We start from the raw sequence: 23,974 nt of genomic DNA, 5'->3' as shown, positions 1-23,974 counted from the left end.
GAGGATCAGGTTCTTATTCCCAGGATACACTTAAACCTTCCACTCACTGGGTTTAACCACACTTTTTTACTGGGGTTAGGGGGACATAGGTACCCATGGCAGCTATGTCACCGTTTACCTGTGGTCTTAGGCCTGTTTGAGAACTCCTGGTAAGGGTAGAGTCTGTCGCAGACGGGAACAGAGGGGTACCAGTTGCCGTCCTCCTGGCAGAGGACTTTAGCACTGCCTTGCAGTCTGTAACCATCGTGACACTGAAATGTCACCTTTTGCCCAGGTGTGGAGATAAGTCCTTGACCATCAATTAGCCTTCCGTTCTCTATATCTGGGTTCATGCAGACGATCTCTGGAAATGATGGCGTGCCAAAGCGATGTGCAAAAGGAGTTGGAACAAAACAAAACAAAAAGGCCACAGGCTGTTAATACTGCAACAACAAAATCCGTGTGACATCTACATAAACCTCCCCAGACCCACCTTCCCAATAGAAGGGCTTGAAATTAATTTGTACCATGCAACGCTTTACATGGGATTAGCCTTCTCTGAGGATGTGATTGCAATGGTCAGGTTCTCCCCTGTCCCAGAGACACACCACGAGCCTCTCGCCCGCGGGGACGGAGCACAGACCCACCTTCACAGCGAGCGCCGGGGCGGCTCCAGTTCCCAGACACTCTGCAAAACACAACGGCATTTCCAACCAGGTAGTAGCCGGGATCGCAGCTGTATGTTACAAACATTCCCAGGGTAAAAAATGCTTTGCCCTGACCGTTGTGATATCCATTAGTGATCGCTGGAGGCATGGGGCACGGTCGGACTGCAGGATGGAGACAGAAAGTCTAAGTCAGTGAGAGAACGGGGTGCAAGGGGCCAGGAGTCGGCGTGGAGCTGCGTTGATGTGTTAAAGCCCATGGCGGGAAGGGCTCCCTCCCCCGCAGACGCCGTTCCTGTCTGCAGGGAGCACCCTCTGGGCAGGGCTGCCCTCCGGGAAGCAGCGGGCACCGCACTCACCCCTCTCGCAGATGGGCACCGGCGGGTCCCAGGCTCCCCCCGGCTGGCACCGAGTCTCGTAGCTGTCGTCTGTGGCGTACCCGGCGTCACAGTCAAAGTGAAGGGTCTCTCCAGCTTTGTAGGTGCTCTGAGGGTTGTAGACCTTCCCGTTCCGCACCTCGGGTATCTCACATCCGATTGCTGCAGGGAACATGGAGAGCATCCTTTAAACTTCCATGCACGGGCCAGATCCTCCAGCCAGGACACGCGGCATCCTTTCTGCCAGCCCCACACCCAGCGGTGCCACAGCCACCCACCTTCGCAGCGGGGCAGGGGCCGGCTCCACAGCCCGCTCTCCGTGCAGCTGATGGTCACGTTCCCGACCAGCTTGTAGCCGTTCTTGCAGCTGTAGTACACGACTGTTCCCCGGGCAAACTTGCTCAGGGACTGCTCGCTGTGCAGCCCGTTGGCGATGTTTGGTGGCCGAGGACACATCACCTCTGGAGAGGGAGGGAAAAAGCCCATGAGAGCGTCTGGGAGAGGTGATGCCTGAGAGACAGCTCATCTCAAACCGCCTCCATGTCAGACATGGGGGGAGGCAAAGGGGGAGGGCAGAGGGCTTGCACCCCAGGCACTGCTGGGGCTGTCCTGACAGCCAGCCTTTGGATGCCCCATCTTTCCTCTAAATTTTCTGGACAAAGAAGGTTGACTCAATTCATAAAAATCCGTCCGGTCTGGCCCTGCAGGCTGTATCAGACCCCATGTCCCTGCCTGGTCCCCAGCCCCGTCACTGGCCAGCTGTCTGTGCTGCCACTGGAGCACCAGGAGGAGGACAGTGGCTCTGGAGACCCCTGTGCACTTGGCCTCACGTTAAGTGACATGCCAGCTCCTGGACAGACACTGGAGGGTCACCAGCGCCCAGCCTCAGCGCTGCACGTGCAGCCACAGGTATAGAAATACCTAGCTCCAGATTCATAGATGTAAGCTCATTCTTTACCTATTATAAAACTGCATACTTCATTAAAGGATAATTTAATCCCTCACTGAAGGGTTCAGTGACAATGGTCAGGGTCTCCCCTGTCCCAGAGACACACCACGAGCCTCTCGCCTGCGGGGACGGAGCACAGACCCACCTTCACAGCGAGGGCCGGGGCGGCTCCAGTTCCCAGACACTCTGCAAAACACAACGGCATTTCCAACCAGGTAGTAGCCGGGATCGCAGCTGTATTTTACAGACATTCCCATGGAAAAAACTGCTTTGCCCTGACCGTTGTGATATCCATTAGTGATCGCTGGAGGCATGGGGCACGGTCGGACTGCAGGATGGAGACAGAAAGTCTAAGTCAGTGAGAGAACGGGGTGCAAGGGGCCAGGAGTCGGCGTGGAGCTGCGTTGATGTGTTAAAGCCCATGGCGGGAAGGGCTCCCTCCCCCACAGACGCCGTTCCTGCCTGCAGGGAGCACCCTCTGGGCAGGGCTGCCCTCCGGGAAGCAGCGGGCACCGCACTCACCCCTCTCGCAGATGGGCACCGGCGGGTCCCAGGCTCCCCCCGGCTGGCAGCGAGTCTCGTAGCTGTCGTCTGTGGCGTACCCGGCGTCACAGTCAAAGTGAAGGGTCTCTCCAGCTTTGTAGGTGCTCTGAGGGTTGTAGACCTTCCCGTTCCGCACCTCGGGTATCTCACATCCGATTGCTGCAGGGAACATGGAGAGCATCCTTTAAACTTCCATGCACGGGCCAGATCCTCCAGCCAGGACACGCGGCATCCTTTCTGCCAGCCCCACACCCAGCGGTGCCACAGCCACCCACCTTCGCAGCGGGGCAGGGGCCGGCTCCACAGCCCGCTCTCCGTGCAGCTGATGGTCACGTTCCCGACCAGCTTGTAGCCGTTCTTGCAGCTGTAGTACACGACTGTTCCCCGGGCAAACTTGCTCAGGGACTGCTCGCTGTGCAGCCCGTTGGCGATGTTTGGTGGCCGAGGACACATCACCTCTGGAGAGGGAAAAGAAATTGCCCTTTGGGTCAGCTGGGTGCCATTTTTTGTGCTACTAGAGCCGTTTGGGTTAATATCAGGGTAATATCCTGAATTCTGCTCAGCCTTTTTTCCACTTGCTCTGCCAAAGTATTAGTTAACAAGAGGTACAGCAGCACCAAGATTACAATCGCACGGCAGTTGGAGGCAATTGCTAATGATAAGGACAGTCCCAAGAGGAGAACTGACAGGCAGATCATGGGATTTGGCAGAAGATGCACGTGGACAAGGAAGCAGGAAAAGAAGTGAGAAGTTGTGATTACTTCCCGTTCCAGGAGGAAGGTGAAAACATCCCACATCTGACCAGAAGCAGAGTCACAGAAATCCCCATGGGGCAGCAGATCCTGCCATCCCCGCAGCTGGCCCAGGGCTCCTGAGCGTCTGGGGAGGTCACAGCCCCCTGTGACGCAGCAGCTCGGCCCCAGCGTTAACATCTCCCCATCCCTCTCGCAGCCCAAGACAGGGCAGGCTGAGGCCAGCCCCGTCTCCCACCCCAGCTCCTTTCTTCTGCGCTGTTCTTGCCTCTCTGAGAGCCAAGGTGGCAGCACTTTGGTTTGGGAAGAGAAGCGGGAAGGGCAGATGCAGCCCGGCTTTGCTTTCCCACCGAATTTGGGAGGACGCGGGAGGGAGCTTTCCCCCGCGGCTGTCACCGCACGCTGGGACACTTGCCCTTTTTGCACTGTGGCAGAGGTGGGCTCCATCTGAAGTCAGCTCGGCACGTGCTCGTGCGGGAGCCCTGCAAGGTGTACCCTGCGTTGCACACGAAGCTCACGGTGTCCCCGATCCTGTAGGAATTGTGAGCAGCGGGCACTCTCTTCCCATGCTGGATGTGTGGGAACGGGCATAGGGCATCTGGAAAAGGGGGAGAAGTAAAACCTTGCTCACCTTCACAGCTCTCAAGCTGTTCCTGCCCGTGATGGTGTCCACGCAGCCCGTTGATCCCTGAGCAATGGGATGCGGTGGAGGGTGCAGCTGGGGTGGGCGCCCCTGGGGCTGCAGGACTCCCCCCCGCGCTGCCAGCGGACCCCGCTGCTCCCTTGGCCGGCAAGAACTGGGGGTCCAGGATTTCATGTGGTGTGGTCAAGAGCCTTTCACGGCCTTTCTGCATGGTTCTGACCCCCGGGCTGGGGAGCACGTCCCCTGGGGCCATCCAACCAGGGAAACATGGGCAGGACCCTCCAGGACCGACTGCGGTGCAGGGCTCTGTGCTGTGGGGGACGCAGCCGGGTGAGAGAGCCGGGCAGGGGGTGCCGTGCCACACTGCCCGTGGCACCGCTGTGACGGTGGGGGATGGACCCGCGCCAGCGAGGACAAAACCTCCGCTGCACCTTACAAGGGACCCGGCTGGGAACCTGCTGGTGCGTGTCCAGGGGTACCTGGGGGCTGTTTGCATTGAACCCTCAGAGAGAGAAAGAGACGGGAGGCAGACATGCAGAGAGGCGGGCGGGCAGGCAGATGGCCAGAATCAAAACCGCGAAGAAATAGCTTTTTGCTCACTAGGCAAATATTTGCACTAGATACGGGAATGTAGAAAGAAGGTAAAAGGCCTTTTGCTGGTAATATCCTTTAGGTTACTGAATAAAGGGCCACAGCTCTGTTCCTCTGAGCTGTCGAGGTGCAGCCTGTCCCCGCTGCACCTGTCGGCGCAGCCCCGAGGTTTGGCTTTGCTGGCAACGGCAGCTCTGCGGCACCACGCAGCACACGCGAGCAACAGCAGGTACTGCCACAAGGCTGGCGAACCGAATGCACGCACAGCAGCTGAACACATGGAAAACCAAGTATAACAGAAGAAAGTAGGACTTAACCTTTTTGCAAAGTGTTACCTTCATGATTTTTTTTTTTTTTTTTTTTTTTTAAAACCCCATAGCCCAACCCTTTGCAGTGACTGATGCTCGGCCCCCAGCCTGCCACTGAGCCCCCGCAGCCAGCTAAGGCAGAAGGATCAGCCTTTGCTCCCTTAAGATGCCAGTGAACAATTAACACGATGGAGGACACAGGCAGAAGTCTTCTCCACACAGTACCAAAACACACCTCAAACCTTGCCGGGGCAGCCAGGCTGCAGCACCTACGCTGGCAAGACGGAGAGGGTTGAACAAAACCATACGCAGAGACGGAGCCGAGTTTCTGTGGGTTTAGGCTACCCGGTCCCAAACAAAAGGGCACCTCGGGCTGCCTGCCAGGCTTTCATGCCCTCTGGGCTTTCAGACTGAACACGTCTTGTTTGTTATTTTACTCTCCTGCCTCATCCCAATGCATTTCTATTTATCACAGCAAGTTTCAACTTGACAGAGCTCAAATGCAATCTGTTATTGGAACGGGCTCCTCGTCTTACTGCTTTAAGATGCTGTACCCGTAACCGGCGTTACTTTGGCAGTTCACATAGGTCGAGCCCCTTGTTACGAGAAGCTGGGCAGGTTGTGAAAGACTCTCCATAACCTCCCGTGGCGAGGCTGTAACTCCCTTTCTCCTGGCTGCTGAAGGGCAGGGGGTGGCCCCGGTGCTATCCCAGAGGGTCTTGTTCATTAGCGCAGGAGCTCAGAGGCTCTGTGATGTCAGGGTCCACCTGGGACCAGCACAGGGCTCCTATCTGCCCCCGCAGGGAAAAGCAAAAGGATCAGCGAGGAGAGGAGAGGATCAGCAAGGAGGAGGAGGAGGAGGGCCGTGGGAGGAAGGCCCCAGAGGCGCAGACCGGACGGTCTCCCTTACCTCGAGCCCCAGCTGCGGTGGCCAAGAGGAAAGCCGAGCTGCCCAGGAGGCGGAGGGCGAAGGCGAGCACCATGCTCCAGTCCCCGGCGCAGACTGGGGCTGCCAGGGAGCTGCGGGAAGATATGGGCACCCCAGTTCCCCCCGTTGCCCCCCGCACGCGGAAGGAGCCGCAGCTGCGGGGCTTCCCGGGGCCACGGGACAGGAACCTGTGGGGTCCCCAGCGCAGGGCGGGCGCAGCCACCACCCCCAGGAGGCTGCAGGTCCCACATGATGCTTCTGCTGCTACTTTTGGCTCCCGGTGCAGGGGAGGCCGGGCCCCTGGGACCCACTGGCATCCGTGGAAGAGGGGAGGGCACAAACACAGAGGCGCCATTAGTCAAACTGTGCCCTCGGTGGAGAGCATCCTCGGTCAGAAGCAGCCTGGGCTCTGCCCCACGTCCCCAGGCGGTGACAGCAGCTCTTCCCGCGAGCCAGCTCGCCTGCCCGGGTACGGGAAGGGCAGAGCGGGGCATTCCCTCCTCCCGCACACGTGGGACTGGCGGCAGCTGGGGACACGTCTGTCCCTCGGGGCCGTGGGCGCAGCCCAGCCCCACACACCGCCCCGCAGCCGCAGACCCCGACCCTCCCGACCCGACCGCTCCAGCACCCATCCAGGCCGGCCTCACCCCTTGCCGCCGGCTGGGGGAATAAGAACCCACAGACAGGACTTTTTGACGTAGGTGCAGCCGCAGCAGCCTCCAGCTCCCCACGCGGCACAGCAGAGGATGCTTTCTGAGCCTAAAACAAGCAGCAAGACGTGCGTCACACAAGTCTCTTTTACCCCTTTTATTGACAGAGAGCTTCCAATATTTATGTACCCAACATTTATACTTCAGAATTGCACTTGGCTGTTTACACTCAGATTAGAAAGTAAAATTACGTACAACGCAATTACAAACACAGTAGATAAGCTCTCTTCAACAGTAAATTTTGGCGACCGTACCCATAAACTATGTCACAGCATTGCAGCATTCATAATTCCTTCCACTGGGTTGGGGAGAGATCATTTCAAGCTGATCCCCTAAATCGGGTGTTAAATCATTTGGAAAAACCACTCTGGACTATGGGGTAGGACCAATTGTGCTGGGATTTAAATAACAAACCACACCGCCAAGCTACGAAGCTCTACCTTCGTGTTTTTTTTCATCTACGCACTCGCATAGCTTACGGTAAAACATATATAAAAATAACCAACAATCTGCAAGTGCTTGTTCTGCAAGACTGGCTTCCGAAAAGGGTATCTGGCAGTGCCCAAGTGACAGCTGCCCGAGTGAGGAGAGTGCTCTGCTGGGAAGGGAGAACTTTGCGGGTCTGTTTGAAACAAGACTAATGTGTTGATGGAAGTGTCTATTTGCGGTTTTCCCCTCTAATTAGATGCGTGTTCCTGCTTAGCAGGAAAGCACTGGAGAAAACACAGAAACAAGAAGTTTGTCGTAGACACTTTTCGAATACTTCCCGTTCCCAACTGGGCGTCATGAGAAGCTCAGGCAGGTCATTTACCTCTGCGTCAGCCAAAACTCCGAACCTCAAAATCTTGCTTCACCAGCAGCTAAAAGTCCTACTGTCTCAAGCTGGATTCAGGCGCCAGCTGAATACAAGTTTAAATCCAATCACAGTTTTGTTTCCCTTATAAATAGGATTCCCAGGAAACCTTCACATCTTTACTCCATTTTACGAGATGCTACATACCTCTTTAGCTTATTAAACAACACAGCGATGCTGAGTTAGAGCCAAGAGAGGACACCAACACCACAACTGGGCTTTCTATCAGCCAAACCAACCAAGGGCATTTTTCCCCGTGTCTTTGGTTTAGACAAGGCGAGTGAGGCCCCACCACCCGAGCTGTCCTCGTGGCACTGCTAAGGCCAACTCGAGCTGGGGACGTCAACGCCGCCTCACTCACCCCTCTCCTCCCTCGCAAACCGTCCTCACCGCAGCCATGAGAGGTTAGACAGGATGAAAAAGTGCACAAAAGATGTGGGGTTTGTGTCCTGTCCCCCACGGAGGAGTAAATTAAGGCTTGATGTGCGTCTGCATCTACTTTGGGTGCAGCATCAGGGCACCAGTGGCCAAAAACCCACTTTTTCTCCCCAGCATCACAGCAGCCCCGCGATGTCCCGGAGCTGAGCAGGGACCCGGCCGAAGCAGACTCGCCGTGGGGGTGCACGGCACCACCCGAAAAAGCCTTTTAAGTGCAAATTCACGCAGCGATTCCCTGCATCAGGGTTGCCCCGGGCAGGCAGCATTCAAGCAGAGAAGTGAGAAGGTTCCCATGCAGCAACTTTTTGAGGTTTGGTGGCATCTGCCGAGACACCTGCAAGTTCCGCATTCGTCCCGGACACCACCTGCCCGCGGTCGAGCTCCGCTGCCCCCGAGCGCCCACCAGCTGGGCTCCTGCCGGGGCTGGCAGCCCACGGAGAGCTGCAGCGCTTCCTGAGAAGCGTTGAGTCACGGGAAGGGTGTTTCCGCAAGGCATCCGGAGAAAAAGATGCTGCCAGGGCAGAGACCTTCAGCTGAACTTCAAAACACCTTTTAGCACACACAGGATGAATCAGATCGGTAGTTCTTCAAAATAAGGCGTTTAAATTTTTTTCTCTCTGGTAAAAATTACTGGTGTGTGAGGATTGCTGTGTGCACAACAGCTCAGACTTGCCTTGAAGTAACGGCTACAACTGCGCTTTTACAGGAACGTTTTCAACGCTTTCAGTACCCACAGACAATACCCAACTTATGCATCCTATTTGTACCAAACTTAATTGTTTTGAGTGAATATCACTCACACAAAGACATTCACCGTTAATCCCGTTGGCAGGGGCAGCGCTTTCCACCTCAGGACACTTAAGAAACCCCTGAATCCTGCTCAGGACCAGGCAGAACACGACCTTAGTGGGGCAGAGAAGCTGAGCGTGCGGAGGTACCTAAAGCGCAGGATTTTCTGGAGCGTGCTCTATTGCAGCGCGAAGGTCTTCGGCATCGTTGGGACTTAACACGGGGATAACAGCACTTGGTTTCTGAAGAGCATCCTCCCCCGGGCGGCCGAGAGCCGCCCAGCCCCGTGCACGGGCCGCTGTGTCCAAGGCAAGGCGCAGCTCGAAGCGCGAGCGCTTTGTCATCCGAGGTGGGTGGGTTGCTGCTTTCACGGCCAATTTCACAAGAGGGGAAAAAGCAGAGCACTGGGATCAGCGTGATCAAATCCAACATGTCTACAGGTGCCTCCCCGCTGTGCCCGTTCGCTAACTTAGATGTTCATAACCAGCATCGCCAGGAGGAGGGGGAAGATTCCTACAAGAGACAAATATGAAGCTGAAGTCTTCACTCCAAACAACATCCTCTCCCTCCCTGGTCCCCTTTACCGCCCCCACCCCCCCTTTTCACAGCATAATCTTAAAGCAACAGAAATATAAATCTGACAACAGACTGTGGTGGAAGGTTTTTAAGCTTATTTCAAGCGGAACACACGGAAGACAATAACATAAAGATAGACAAGAGAGCGGTACCGGGGTTCAGGAATACGTGTCACTTACCCACAATGATGATGTTCGCTCCACCTGGAAAGGAAGTGAGGAAAAACGTGAAACTGGGCACTCGGCACGGTAATTCATCGAACTACACAACACGCAGCACCTCAGCTCCGAGCCGATGAGCACGGAAAGACAATTCCGGCAACACACAGAGCGGGATCCCTGCTCAGCCCAACTCCACGGAGGTTTCCCTGTTAAAGCCCAGCTGTATTTACCAGGATACATTTCCACCCGCCCGCGAGTCTGTGCCGCAACCTAATGATGCTCTTTTGGCACTAGATTTTAACTGAAGCTGTTCCAGGAAGCATGAACGGCTTATTCCTTAGCAGAATTATCTCATTTGAGGATTCATAGAGGAAGGAAAAAATAGGTATTTTGAAGACAGAGAGGAAGCAGCAGGACAGAGACAGGAGAGAGTCACCTCTGCATTCAGGAGCAGGCTTGCTCCAGACTCCCTGGGACTGTTCTCCTGCCGTACACTGAAGAAAGGCGGCTCCAGCAAGGGTGAAGCCATCCTTGCATTTATAAGCCACAACGGAGCCGTAGACAAAGCCGGTACCCTTGGTGCCGTTGTGCATCCCATTGTCAATCGTGGGGGGCTCTTCACAGACACCCTCTGGGAGCCGTTCTGCAGGAGGAACACAGCAGGAGCGGCTGAGGGCTTCTCCCAGCTGAAAAGGTGAACGGGTGTACGGGGAGGGGGAGGTACAGCCAAACCCCACGCCTCTACCAGCAACGGAAAATCCTTAGAGCTCTCTTGCTCAGTACTGGACCTCAGGTACTGCCCGTTAGCCACAACTCCAGCATCTCACCCACCAAAGTGCCTGATCAGGCTAGAAGAAATGTTTCAGCCATTTCTAGCTTCACATAACACTATACACTGACTTCATTACACCAGCTTTCAGCATTATACTAAACTGAGAGGACCATCTTTCACTGGTAACTGCAAAAAAAAAAAAACAAACCAAAAAGCTTTCCTCCTGTGACTGGTTTTTTTTTTCCCCTGTAATTTCTACTCTTCCCTTGCTTCTTCCACTTTCTCAGCATAATTTCTGAATTGTATGAGAATATCATGCCTACAGCCTCACAGCATGAGTCGGTATTGAAATAACGAATTTTACAGTTGATTGAATTAAGATACGCGAGTAAGAGCAGCCTGAGCCCACCAGGCCGTTATCTTAATGGCTCTGCGCAGAGATTTTCCCTCTTACTTTTACAGTATGGAGCTGCTGTATCCCAATCGACTCCATTTCCTGACACCACACATTTGGCAGAAGACGAACCCTTTAATTCATACCTAAAGAAAGAGAAGTTGTTTAGTACTTTCCAAAAGACAACCCAGAAAGGGTTCTTCCCTCCCCCCACCACCGCACACAAGTAGAAGTCGTCCCCGCTATGAAACGGCGTCTGGCCACATCAAAGCCACTAAATAAGGGCACTAATAAGAGCCGAACCGAAGCAGTTCGCTGCATTACTGAGCCCACGCGTGTCGCCACACGCTCATCTCACTGGAGACATAACACATGGTTTCACTGGAGATCGCACTGGGAAACCCGGGGGTGGTGGATGTTACTGCCTATGATCCCCGTCTCCTGACCCCCGAGTCGGTCCCGGCAGGAATCCACTCACCCGGAATGACAGATGAATGTCACAACTGCCTCAAACACGAATTCGTCTGCAACCACGTCCCCGTTCTCTATCGTGGGAGGAGTACAATGCTGTCCTGGAGGAAAAGAAAGCAGCACGGGAATCACTTCAAACCCAGACATGGGCATGACCCAAATTCCAGAGTAACATCTCACGCGTGTACAGACCACCCGCGCAGCCCCTCAAGGCAGGAGAGGAACAGAGATACTCACGTATGCAGAAATCTGGGTCTGCAGACCAAGTTGAAGTACTCAGACAAGTGACAACAGAGGACTTCCCCGTTGCTGCGGTGTAGCCCGGTTTACACTGATACCTCAGCGTAGTTCCAGCAGGAGAGCTGTCACCCACAGCCGTCGTTAACTCAGCGAACGGGAAGCGCGGGGCAGGACCGCAGCTGGCTAACACTTGGAGACAAAAGCAGGGTCAGTTACGGAAGAGGACCCAAAGGGTCTGCAATAACGCGAGCAAACCGCATGCTTTGGGCCACACAGCGTTTTAACCTGTCTGAATGTCAGTGTCTGGGATCCAGTTTGCATCCACCCCATTTAGCAAACAGAAGCATGTATCACGGTTTGCTTAACCGGAGAAGAGATGGAGGTTGGGTACCACCTCTGCCTCGGAGATGCTCCATCACTGGCCACCAACCCAACCTGCAGGGCCCCGATTCCGCTCAGCTCAGAAGCCAAACATCCCCAACAGGGCTGGAAGCTGGTGAAGCAATCCCCTCGGGGGTGGGGGAGGGCAGTTTTGTCTCCCCCTTCAGTGCACTTTTGGATTGTTCACAAATAAATAGCTTCAGCTGTACATATCTAGCCGTCCTGGGCTGCCACGCTGAGGACCCAAGCCAGCACGCCCTGCAACGGCACGGCTACCAGTGCACAAGCTTCGGATGCTGATCGGCCCAAGAGCTCTTAGACCTCCTTCAGTAGAATTGCTCAAGGAATTAAATTTATTTGTACTCACTTGGGTCACATGTTGGCAGAGGTGGCTTCCAGGTACTGTCTGCTTCACAAGTAACTACGCTACTACCATTCAACACGTGGCCAGGATTACACTCAAAGGTCACTGTATCTTTATATGTGTGCTTAGTGCCAAAGCCGGATACCTTTTTCCCATTTTTCACGTCTGGATTTTCACATTTGACCACTGGAAGTGAAGATCAGACAACGAGAATATTTATTACAAGAGGGAAAAGCCGTGCAGTGACACCAGAGGCATTAGGCGAGAAGGTTACAAAGAAAGCTGCCGTGATGAGAGGCTGGTCCCCAGCGGGGTGCGAGCGCTCCGTGAACACAGACGGCATTAAGAAACTGCACACGGAGAGCTTCAGGTGTCATCTGCAGGACACCCTGGGCACGGGCAGGGAGAGGGAGGCTTCCAGGGGGGCTGAAGAGTCCATTACACCAAGCCCTGTCTCTGCCCACCACCTGGGAGATCGCTGCATTAAGCTTTCTGGGAATCATTTTAGACTCAAATCAACCTTCCCATGTTCGGCTGCCCATCGGGAAAGTACAGATCGGGAGAGGGATGAGGAACAAAGTCCAAAGAACGCGGAGATAAAGAAAGCATTTACCTTTGCATTCAGGGGCTGGCCCGCTCCATATTCCATCGAGGTTATTATTCATCATACAGTGAATTTTATCATCTCCAATAAGACTAAAACCCTCGTTACAGCTGTAAGTTGCAACCATGCCATAGACGAAGTCATTGTGCCCATTCATAACCTGCCCATTCTTGATCCCAGGAGGGGGTGAACAGGGAATAACTGCATGGGAAAACAGCAGCAAGAAAATGCAAGAACATTTTCATCAAATATGAAACCAAAGCCTAGCTACTAAAAAAAAACCCCAAAAGCAACCACAGACAAACAAAAGACCAACCCAAACAAAACATGTAATGAAAGCGAAAGAAAAATCTGGGAAGCAGCCCTAAAGCAATCATCTCAACCTAAAGTCTTGAATGCATTTTTAAATTCTGGATGTTTTCCAGGTTTGGGTTGTTTGTTTTTTTTTAAATGGATAAATGGTAAACCAGCAAAACAGCATCTATTGTCCAAGAGGAGACACTGCAGAAGAGGCCCCCTGGAGGCAATACACATGGTCTCACCGGGCAGTTTGGGACCTTCACCCACCAGTGATGTGATGGCATTTCCCACCTTCGTTATGCTAACAAGGCCAAGGCCAGAATGCCTTTTACGGCAGTAAACCATCTCAACTATCAGCAGCTGGTTGTCAGGCCCATCCCACGGGATGCTAAAAAAGCCCAAATAGCACCAACAAAACTCTTAGACTCCTCGGGAGCCGCTTTTCTCCCAGATCTGAGGACAGAACTGCTGCCAACATCCTCCTTAGCATTTAATTCTCGTTCCCAGCTCCAGCGAGAGCGCTTGTTTGGGGGAGAGGGAAGGAGTCAGTCTCATTAAAGGCTAACGTAATTTGCATTAGGTGCCTAGAAGAGAGTGTCCACCTGCCATTCCCCAGACTACCAGATATACGGTAATAGCTTCGAGAAAGAGATGTGCACAAAACATTTAAGATCTGCTTACTGTCACAGTGGGGAATTTTATTCCAATAAACATCATCGCCTTTAAGTATACATTGTGAAGTTGGCTCCCCAACTAGTCGGTACCTAAGAAAAGAAAAGGTTGAATCTCTTTGAAAAAAGCAAAAAACAAAAACAAACAAACAAAAGAACCACCAACTTGGGAAATTCAGAGAGTTGTCCAGTTTCTAATGGTACTCGCTGGAGGAGCTGAACCCTAGGGGAAAAACAGCTAGCCCTCCTATAAAATACAATTTTCTCAATACCTAAAAAATGCAATATACGATGCAGTTCGAGGAAACTTCATACTTGCAGAGGGCAGGTACGAGCTCACAGGGGCGCGAGCTGGACGGCGTCCCCACCCCGAGGCTGTTCGGGCCCGGGCTGGGCAGTGGTCGGTCCAAATAGCAGGTTATTTTCCGAGGAGAGGTAGGTGTGACTGACATACCTGAGCTGCTCCCTCAGTCACCCCGCTCCCGGCACTCCCAGGACGCCACAGCCCGAGACCCCTTGGCTGAGACACGGAGAGCCAAACCCATGGCAAAAACGCTCAATTACTAATGAGCACCAACACCAAAGGAGCAAAATTCTTTGCAAAGCAGCTGAAAATCAGTCTGCAAAGACGGCGCTCTGAAGCCCGGGAGATAATCTGTTTCAACAGCAAGGGCAGGAGATGGCCTGAGCCCGTGGCTCCCCGCTCCAAACACCCCCGGCCGTGCCTCTGCCTGCCAAGGAAACGGCCCCTAGACATTAAATGCCTCCGAGTCCCCCACGGGCGCCATCTCCCAGCCCCAACTCCGACAATCACCAGGAGCCTGGGCCAACGCTTACCCCTCGTCACAGGTGTAGTTCACTGTCGCCCCGAACCGGAGGTCGGTCGTGTAGTGAACCTTGCCATTCGGGATTTCTGGTTCACCGCAGGACTTTCCTGGAAGGGCAAGTGATCAGCATTAGCTTTATTTCACAGCATGATAATGAAATGCATGCGACAGTGCTGTTCAGTGTCATTACAGACTTCCTGATCATTATTGGGCATCTAATTTCCCTCAAGAGCAAGGGCCAGCACTTTCAGAAAAGAGACAAGTTCCACATTAACTTCTGAGAAAGTGAAAGTTAAAACAGAGATAAAAAGTAAATAAAACCACAAATAAAGCTAAGGAAAAAATTAAAAAGCCGAAGTTTATAACTTACTGAGAAAGAAAACTGATAAAGAGCCCAGCGGGCTCAGGGTGGAGGTCTTGGTCTGTAGGGACACAGCAGGAAGGAGAAGGGGACGGGGAGGGACCCACTGACACCCCCGACACCCCCCCGGGGCCAGTACAGCTGCATTACATGGGGAGAACAGGCTCGCACAGCTTTTCCCACACTGTACCTTGTTTCTGCGTGAATATATTACAGCATTTACGCGATGCCACCAGATGGTGAAGTAGTTAAGGAGGGCAGAGATTAACGTGTCTCTGAGATTAACGTTCCTAAGCAGAAAGGGGAACCCCGGGCAGGCCCGTAGGCCGAGCGCTTGTTCTCAGCCGCCCTAAAACCAGCAACCCCGGGGCGCATCCTGCTCAGGGGGGCTGAACCAGGAGCAGGGTCTGGGGTGCAGCAGGGGATGCCCCCAATTCCCAGGGGCCTGCGATCTGGGGAACCCACCGATGCAGAAGTCGGAGTTCTGTGACCAGCGGGAGCCATCCTTGCAGACGACCACGGGGGCCATGCCCCCAGCCATCACGTACCCCGGGCGGCACCGGTACCTCACCCTGTCCCCCACGGCGTAGGAGTCCTTCAGGGCCTCGGCCGGCTCCGCAGAGGCAAACCTTGGCGGCTGCTGGCAGTCACCTGCGGGCAGGGGGGAGGAGGGTGGTGAAAGGGGGGAGGAGATGATGAGAGGGGGAGAAGATCATGAGAGAGGGGGAGAAGATGATGAGAGAGGGGGACTCGCCCTATCCCTTCCCCACACCTCCCAGCCCCACTTCCCCACGCCGCCCCATCCCCGCGGAGCCCCTCTCCCCCCGCGGAGCCCCTCTCCCCCCGCGGCCCCGCTCACCCCAGGTGCCGGGCAGAGCCAGCAGCACCGCGCAGAGCCACCGCAGCCCCATGGCCGCTCCCGGTGCCGCTCCGGCTGCCGGCTCCGCGGGGACGGATGCGCAGAGCAGCGGCTCGGCCCCTTCCGGGGCGGGCGGCCACCGGGCTGTTCCTGGACTCTAGTCACCGAGGCAGCACGACGTGGGTGGGTTGTTTTTTCCCCGTCCGGTTATTGAGGGAATCCGCGGGGAGGGGGGTGTCGGCTCCGCTGAGCCCCGCGGAGCTGCAGGACGGGAGCCCCGCGGCCGTTCCCACGGCGCGGCCGCTTTCTCCTCTCTCCGGTACGAAACGGTGCTGCTCCGCAACCGGGAAACGGCCAGAGCCGGGCGCCTGTCGCGGGGTCAGGGCTCTGACACGTATTTCCCCACCGGCCGCTCCTGCCCGGCCGGTTTCCCCGGGAGGTGAGTAACGCGGGCCGCAACCTGCGTGATTTATCCGTGGGAGCGTTTGCCTGGCGGCGGACGACGGGCCGTGGTTGGTCCATGCCATCGCCCTGCCTTTGGTCCTCCAGTCAAGGACGTTTCCTGCGAAGAGCACTTTGTCCTGCGGCCACACCTGGGTGGCACCATGCCCGCGGCTTCTGCTCATTGCACCCCTCCCTCTGCGTCAGCTGGGGGAGGTTTGGGGCGTGCCGGGGGTGCCTTGGCCCCCCTGGAACAGCCCGCGCTGCCTCCAGCCCCGTGCTCGAAGGGATGACCAAAAGGGGACGTTGAGGGACGGCAGCCAGGGCACGGGGCAGCTCAGGCGTTCAGACGGGCATTGCCTCTCCCTCCTCAAAGCATTATCAGGATTGCACCCGTCAGCACAAACCCATGGAAACATGCTGTGTCCCAGTTCGATAACAAATACAATGGCAGAATCATGGAACTGCGTGGCACCTTTGTGTCCTGCCGGTAGCACTGCCCGTCTCTTGCCAGAACACCAGTGAACTCAATCTCTTGCCAAACACCAATAAACCAGAAAGGCAATTTTTACAGCTTCTGTGTTATCACTGTTCATTTTGTCCCCGTGTCAACACAAAAGAAGGAGTACAACCAGCAAACGCCAAGCAGGGAGCAAGTTAGTTTAATCCTGCTGGAGCTGCAGCCCAGTTTTTGGGGTAGAGCACACGACTGGTGCAGGAATACTCGGGGTCGGCCAAGGGAAGGAAGGTTGTACCTGCAGAGGAGCACTCACCTTCCCCGATACTGCCCGGGGTGGAGATGGGCTCCGCTCCAGCAGCCTCCACCGTCGCAGTTCCTAGGAAAGGCCAGCCACGCTGTTACGGCCAACAGTGTGACACAACAGCGGCAATTAGCTGAGCAGCAGCAATTACCTGAGCAGCAGATTACATCCGGCAAAGAATGAGACTGCAAAATCATTTAAAGTGCTCTGTGAGAAGGTTTGATTAGTAAATATGAAAAAAAAAACCAACCCCCAAGCCAGGATACTAGTATTACTTATTTGATATTCCTTTTATTTACAAAACAGGTTCGCTATAAAAACTGTCATTCTCGCACTTGTATCTACACACTAGTAAATGAACCTCAGTAAAAAAGTAGTTTAAAAAATACAAGTAAATCTTGCAAGAATGTGCACAAATAGGGTGTTTACTGTGAAATGACTTTCCTAGTGGAAAGAAACATTTACTTAATTTTAAAAGCTTCACTTTAAGAGCTGCAGAAATAGTTTTTTCCTACTAAAATAAGCAAACAAAAAAGTAGGCGTTAAACCAACATGGAGCTGACTTTGAAGTACGTTTGATTTTCCTGCTTCTTTACAAAGAAATGCTTGGTTGTGAAGTCAGACGCTTGACTCCAGGTTGCCTTATTGCACTTGAAACTTCCTTCCCGACAGCGTCAGGAGTTAGTGTAGCAACTCCCCCTTCTCCCCAGCCACCCTCGTGTGGCTTCGGACGCTGCAGCCATCGGCATTTATCCTGCAACAGGGAAACGAGCAGCTAATTAGGGTTAGATGCTGCGTGCTGCAGCCCTGGGCTTCGGGAGGAATGCCCTTTGCAGCCGAAGCTTTGTGGCACCCCGGTCCCCAGGGTCACCTCGGTCACCCGAAGGGCGTTTTGGGGTCTTCCCCGCGCCAGTCCCTACCATCGTGTGCCTGGCGCCGGGGCTGGCAGAGGTGCGCGTGGGTGGGTGCCGCGCAGACGGGGCAGAGGTGGCAGCCGGGGGTGCGGCGGGGGATGAGGTGAGCCGGGGTCCCCTCCCTGGCCAGGGGACAGACGGGGCAGCGCGCCGTGTCGCTGTGGACAAGGGAGAGGTGCAGGCGGTCGGCGCAGGGAGTGCAGACGGGACGCTGGGGGCTGCGGGGAGAGAGCCAGGGGTGAGCCCCGAAGGGTTCATGTCGGGAACCACTCCTCGCCAAGCCACACCACACAGGCTCTGGCACCCACAAAAGCTAGTTTCATTAACAATTTCAAAGATAATTAACTTTTTAAACCCAAACAAGTAGCGATTCATGAGTGCAGAACTGAAACGGCTCCTCCAGGGTTAGGGCTAACAGCAGGCAAAACAAGCACTCGCAGGAACAGCATGAAATAAATAACGGGTAAAAAGAAGTTCCTACTTAAAAAGCTAAAGCAGGCGGAAGCGCACCTCAGACTATGTTTATTTTAACCAGATATTTATTTGAATTTGCCTCTGTCAATGACGACTCTGTTAAGGAAGCTTTGTGGGCAAGCGTCAGAAGATGAATGAGAGCATACAGCAGCACTTTGCTCACCTTGTCCCTGCTCTATCCCAAACAAACCAATGCCAAGAAGTGGGAAAAGCACTTGGCAGCGACATGAAGAGAAGGCCCACGCTGCGGGGGCTCTTACAGCACCGGGGCTCTTTGCCGCGTAACTATAACCAGAGCTCCATTGGGCCAAAGAAGACGGGAGGCTGCGCCGAGGGAGGACGGCCGAGGAGCACAAGCTGCTTCAGAGACGCCCAGGGAAACCACACAAGCGTTGTCCAAAGAACCCTCCCACCAGTTCCCCCGCTCTCTGCTTGCGAGCGGGCACCGCGCTTTACCCCGATACTGAGCTAAGAGCAAGTGCAACCAACATTTACACCCACCCCCCTATCATTATTATTTTTTTTAAGTTAAGTGGTTAACTCCCGCCTTTGAGAACGCGGGGCTGTGGTGCCCGCTGCCGCAGGGAGCTGCCTGCCCCGGCCGCACCGCACTCACCCCTCGTCCCGCCGGCGGGGCCCCCCCGGCCGCTCCCCGGGCGCTGCTGGACCCCCTCCCCGCGGGCCGAGGTGGGCGCGCAGCCAGTCCTCGCAGACGGGGCAGACGTGGCGGTTGCTGCGGGGAAGCACCATTGAAGACGTGCGTTGAGTCCTTCCAGGGAGACTCAAAAATCAAGTCGGGCCCCTCCAGCCTCCCCGGTACAGAGGAACCGTCCCAGGCGGGATGGAAACCTGCCTCGGGCTGCAGAGCCAGCGGGGAACGAGATCAACCCCCCCTGGCTTTGCTGGAACCTGTGAGATGGTTCTGCGCCTCTCCTGAACCGCTTCGTAAATCCCTACTCTCCTCCTGGCTGGGCCCCCAGTTCCCAACCCCACCTCATCAACCCTGCAAACCCAATTAGCGCCAGTTCCGTGGGGCAGAGGGGGGGCAGAGAGGGCAGCTCCGTATCGGCCCCGAGCGCCGCGGGGAGCGACCGGGCATTGCAGCGTACAGGGCAAGTGCCGGGGAGCAAGACGAGTAAGGAAACAGGAGAAACACGGGCACGTGCTGAATGCTTTTTTTAAAAAAGAATAAAGACAAAAATTGTCCAGAGTGTCTTTCAGGGGAAAAAACAGCAGAGAGACTAGTGTTTTAAAATTAAATGCAGTAATACTCAGCACAGTATCAAGACAGGAAAGAGGCTGGAATAAACAAGGAGGTGCAGAATACCCTCATTTTCTACTCAAATAAAATCAGTTCTACTCTACTCTAAAATGATTTTTATTCAAGCCCACCGTGGCATCTGTGTATTTTTAAGTGGAAGACAGAAGACAGACCTTTCACGGTCCATGGGCTGCTCTGCATCGCTCCGCTCCGGAACAGCTTCTGCTGCACCCTCACCCCTCAGCACATCTGCCGTTTGGGGAGGAGAGCTGAAGGCAGAGAAAGAGAGAGAGAATGGCCTGAATCCACCAAACACATGGCTTTCCAAGAATGACTCCTCCCTACGGAACCACTTTATTCTAAATAGCAAATACTTTCTACTGCTAAAACTGGATTTAAAGGAACCAAAGGAATTCAAGCTACAAAATCTGCTCTATCCATGTAAAGATCATAGAATCATCATCATAGAATCACAGCATGGTTTGGGTTGGAAGGGGCCTTAAAGCCCACCCAGTGCCACCCCCTGCCCTGGGCAGGGACACCTCCCACCAGCCCAGGTTGCTCCAAGCCCCGTCCAACCTGGCCTTGAACCCCTCCAGGGATGGGGCAGCCACAGCTTCTCTGGGCAACCTGGGCCAGGGGCTCACCACCCTCACAGCAAACAATTTCTCCCTGAGATCTCATCTAAATCCCCCCTCTTTCAGTGTAAAACCATTTTCCCCCCTCCCATGGCTCCCCTCCCTGATCCCGAGTCCCTCCCCAGCTTTCCTGGAGCCCCTTTAGGGACTGGAAGGGGCTGGAAGGTCTCCCCGGAGCCTTCTCTTCTCCAGGCTGAACCCCCCCAGCTCTCTCAGCCTGTCCCCACAGCAGAGGGGCTCCAGCCCTCCCTGCATCTCCGGGGCCTCCTCTGGCCCCGCGCCAACAGCTCCGTGTCCTTCTGCTGTTGGTGCCCCAGCGCTGGAGGCAGCACTGCAGGGGGGTCTCCCCAGAGCGGAGCAGAGGGGCAGAATCCCCCCGCCTCGCCCTGCTGGCCGGATGCTTTTCCCCCACAAGAAGTGCCCCTTTCCCCCTCTTTTCCTTTCCAAGGACCCGTGGGAGGGCAGCAGGAGCAGTTCCTTGGGTGACGGCGGTACCTTGTGCCCGCAGGGCTCCGGCTCTCCCCGCTGCCGATGCTGGAGACGGAGTAGGAGCGCGGCGCGTGGGGCTGGGCGCGCAGCCACTCCTCGCAGGTGGCACAGCCGCGGGGCGCGGGCTCGGCGCGGGGGGCCAGGGCGGCGTGCAGCCCCTCTTCGCAGCCGGGACACACGTGGCAACTCGTCGTGTGGCTGCGGATGAGAGAGAGAACAGGGGGAATCCCTCCTGCCGAGCCCCGCGCGCAGCCGGCGAACGCCAAGCCCTCCCGTGAAGCAGCTGTCGCCTCTTCGGCAAGCGGCGTGTTCATCGCGGAGGCAGAGTCAGACACTGCACAAGGATGCGCAGCACTGGCCACGTGGAGGCTCGGCAAGGTTTGGAGCTAGAAATCACACTGGTGAGCTCCGTGGGTATAGTCAGAAGAGTGGCACACGCTTCTGGGCAGGCGAACAAGCAAACGTACCAAAAATAGGAATGCCACGGCACCAGCTGCTTCTCGTCACCCGCTATCTTTGGGTGCATCGGCAGATCCCTTCCCTTTGTCTTGTGCTTTCGTAAAGACACATTAAAAGAGCTGAAGAGAAGGAAAGGAGAAAATTCAGAGAATAAAAAGCAACTTAGCAACACGGAACGACAGGGTTAACCGTGCAAATATCTACTGCGTGTAACTGCTATCACTCAGAGCTTAAAAGGAAATACCCAATTATCCTTAGGGAAGGTTATGACTGGAGAGGGGCAGCTTACGCTCACTTACTGCGTTTTATTGTCTTTCCATTTCCTGATGATCACAGCTAGAATCCCAAGGACCAGGAGACCTAACAAACAGAGAAGCAAAATTTTAAAAATAAGGAACAAATTTGGTATGTAACCGAAGCGAAATGCTGCATTTTGGTAAAAGATTGGCAGGAAAATTCTCTGCTGTGGGGCTGTCTGTCCCCCCCCCCGCCCCCAGAATAACGCAAATTCCCCCTCGTGCCTCTGAACGCAGCTCAGAAACCGCTAAGTGCGGTGCCGTGCTGATCTTCTTAAGGGTGGGATCCTCATTTATCTGCTGCTTTTATGGGCCGTGCCTGTTTACTTTGTATTTTAAACACGCTCCGCATTTTCAGTGCTTCATCTCTTTTGCAACAGGGATGTTCCAAGCTTCACTAATCTCCTCTCTTTCAGTGCCTGCCAAGGCCTTTTAGAGCAACTTTATCAATTAAAGGGTGACAGAGTGTGCAGTTTTTGGTTGGCTTCTTACACTGGCTTCTTTGGCTTCTTGCATGTCATCCCCCGTCATTCTTGCATTCATCAATTACAGCTGATGTAATGTTTTATCCTGAGAGGCAGAGGGTCCGTGCGCTGCTCGCTGTGCTGCTGCGGTACCCAGCAGAGACCCCCGAGTCCTGGCACTCAGTACGAGGGGCAGTTAAGTGAATAAACCAAAACCGCCGACTCCGGCTATTTAACAGCAAGTAACAGCTTTGCATTAGGAAAGTATATTTTCAATATCAAACTACTTACCAATGCAAGTAGGGATGAGGATCCTTGCTAGAGAAGAAAATAAGGAAACTGGTGTTAATAAAATGAAGCCAACAGTGCTGATAACTAAACGGGGAAGTTCCTGGATCTATGCCCACAGAAAAATGTTATTCAAACTCAGATAACCATAACGCTGCTGAGAAGGCAAAACCCTATAAAACAGTGTGTCATGAACCGCTACACACATCATTATGCTCCTCTCGAGTCCCTCAGCCCATCGCTCTCCACTGAGAGCGCTGAGGTCCGTAGCTCCAAGCTACCTCCATCCTCAGCAACGTCCAAATACAGCCGGGATAACGCCACTGGTTTCTACCGAGATGCTGGGCTGCAGGGAGGGAGATTCAAGCGTTAAAAATCCTCCCCCGTGTCGTGCCAGCTAAGGAGTCACTCAGCCGGGAGCAGAGACAAGGGCTTACACCAGGGAATAAGCCTGTGTGAACCCCTCGGAAACTGGAAGACAGACTCACCAAAAGAAATGAAGAGCACAAGGACAGCAGAAATCCAGCGTCACGTGGAGTCACAGGTGCCCAACGTGGGTGCAATTAGAGCGATTAACAACCCAGAGACAGAACGCCTCTCCTGAGCTCTTACCTAGCCAGTTGGGATTCTCTGCTGCGTTATCTTCCAAGGGTTCTGTTTGGTTTGTCGCTGCTGTAGTGCTAACTATCGAGAGAAAAAAAAAATAAAGGAATGTCCTGGTTTGAGGTAAAACAGAACCAATTTTCTGACTTGTAATTTTACTTTTTAGCTGGGCCTCTTCTAACTGACTAACATCTGAAATTAACAGCGTATCGTTCAGAAACTGTTCGCTCTCAGAGTGATAAGACCTGATTGTACCAAGGAATGGTGTGCACAGAGGCTCTTGCTTAGACTTATTGCGATGACAACCAAGGTCAGCTAACCTCGCCTTTTGCCCCGTTGGAGGGTGGGAAGCGGAGAAGCGCAGAGGGGTCCCACCTGCAGGGAGGAGCAGACGGGACAGGGGACCCCAAACTGCCCAACAGGGTATTCCAGCCCATCTGCATCACGCTCAGTGTAAAAGCTGAGGGATCAAAGGGGCAAAGGGGGCTCTGGCTCGTGTTTTCTTCAATGGCCGACGTCTGAGGAGGACCCTGTCTGTTCGTCTGCCTTTGATCCTGATCCGAGCATTCCTGACTCTAGTTCCGGAATTCAGCTCCTGTCCATCGCTGACTCCAGTCTGGGACTTTCCCTGTGTCTGCTGGTGACGCGATCGTCATCCTGGGAGCTGGATACAGTTTTGTACATACCGTATACTTTTTTTTTTTTACATTATTATTCTATTATTATTTACTATTTCCTTATTTATTATTATTTTCATTAAAGTAGTTTAGTTCTTTTTCTAAACTTGTAAATCTCCTTATCTCTTCCTCTCCTCTCTGAGGAGGGAGGGGGAGGGCCATCTGTCGTTCTGATTGGCCAATCCAGCCAAAACCACGACACGGAAAACCACACAAAATTATATTTTTAGATAATTCTCCTTTATACATAATATATAAAAGCCTTCAGTAAGGAGTAAACGTAGCATGGGCAGGCGGGCTCTGACCTGGGCATCTGTGGCTACGACAGCGAGAGCTGCGGAAGAGTCACCCAGGGACCTCTTGGTGACACTCCAAGCCTCATGGACAGAGGGGCTCTGCTGTCCCACTGGGCTTTATTGCCTGGGACACTAGATATAAATCCATTCTGAGGTTTAGCCCATCAGCTTTGCAGTTCCTGAAACACTTCACGCATGGTTTATTAAAATTCTGCCTCTTCCTCTTGAAGGGAAAAACGTAGAGCTGTGTACGACTGTGCTCAGGTTGTTCTTCAGCTGAGCTTGGCACCCGGCGAAGCAGAGACCTGGTGGCCATCCCTGCTGCGCGCAGACGCTGCTGCCCTGGAGCCCAGCCCTACAGGAACGCCTGTCCAGACTGGGGCCCTAACTCCAGAAGGGAATTAGGA

At 54.3% G+C, this 23,974-nt stretch overlaps 1 protein-coding gene across 1 annotated transcript in view; it reads right to left on the bottom strand.

Annotated features, from left to right (window-relative positions):
• Window positions 1-23,974, bottom strand: part of CR1 (complement C3b/C4b receptor 1 (Knops blood group)) — an 80,045-nt gene that overhangs the window by 19,111 nt on the left and 36,960 nt on the right. The window contains exons 30-58 of the mRNA XM_054181602.1: window positions 21,243-21,303; window positions 20,952-21,062; window positions 20,491-20,682; window positions 19,531-19,626; window positions 18,713-18,829; window positions 17,629-17,840; window positions 16,721-16,783; window positions 16,423-16,481; window positions 15,507-15,663; window positions 15,113-15,298; window positions 14,297-14,393; window positions 13,470-13,552; window positions 12,498-12,689; window positions 11,888-12,070; window positions 11,137-11,328; window positions 10,907-11,000; window positions 10,489-10,574; window positions 9,699-9,905; window positions 9,281-9,304; window positions 8,998-9,038; window positions 5,718-6,045; window positions 3,681-3,863; window positions 2,789-2,971; window positions 2,493-2,672; window positions 2,116-2,298; window positions 1,300-1,482; window positions 1,004-1,183; window positions 627-809; window positions 119-343 (exon numbers count right to left, since the gene is read on the bottom strand). Of these exons, the coding sequence (XP_054037577.1) occupies window positions 119-343; window positions 627-809; window positions 1,004-1,183; window positions 1,300-1,482; window positions 2,116-2,298; window positions 2,493-2,672; window positions 2,789-2,971; window positions 3,681-3,863; window positions 5,718-6,045; window positions 8,998-9,038; window positions 9,281-9,304; window positions 9,699-9,905; window positions 10,489-10,574; window positions 10,907-11,000; window positions 11,137-11,328; window positions 11,888-12,070; window positions 12,498-12,689; window positions 13,470-13,552; window positions 14,297-14,393; window positions 15,113-15,298; window positions 15,507-15,663; window positions 16,423-16,481; window positions 16,721-16,783; window positions 17,629-17,840; window positions 18,713-18,829; window positions 19,531-19,626; window positions 20,491-20,682; window positions 20,952-21,062; window positions 21,243-21,303 (4,281 nt within the window). The remainder of the gene's footprint in view (window positions 1-118; window positions 344-626; window positions 810-1,003; window positions 1,184-1,299; window positions 1,483-2,115; window positions 2,299-2,492; window positions 2,673-2,788; window positions 2,972-3,680; window positions 3,864-5,717; window positions 6,046-8,997; window positions 9,039-9,280; window positions 9,305-9,698; window positions 9,906-10,488; window positions 10,575-10,906; window positions 11,001-11,136; window positions 11,329-11,887; window positions 12,071-12,497; window positions 12,690-13,469; window positions 13,553-14,296; window positions 14,394-15,112; window positions 15,299-15,506; window positions 15,664-16,422; window positions 16,482-16,720; window positions 16,784-17,628; window positions 17,841-18,712; window positions 18,830-19,530; window positions 19,627-20,490; window positions 20,683-20,951; window positions 21,063-21,242; window positions 21,304-23,974) is intronic.

The sequence above is a fragment of the Rissa tridactyla genome, chromosome 21 (genome assembly GCF_028500815.1).
Source record: "Rissa tridactyla isolate bRisTri1 chromosome 21, bRisTri1.patW.cur.20221130, whole genome shotgun sequence".
In the NCBI taxonomy this organism is placed as follows: domain Eukaryota; kingdom Metazoa; phylum Chordata; class Aves; order Charadriiformes; family Laridae; genus Rissa; species Rissa tridactyla.
The sequence above is the reverse complement of the archived record's forward strand: the minus strand, read 5'-3'. Positions and strand labels throughout refer to the sequence as shown.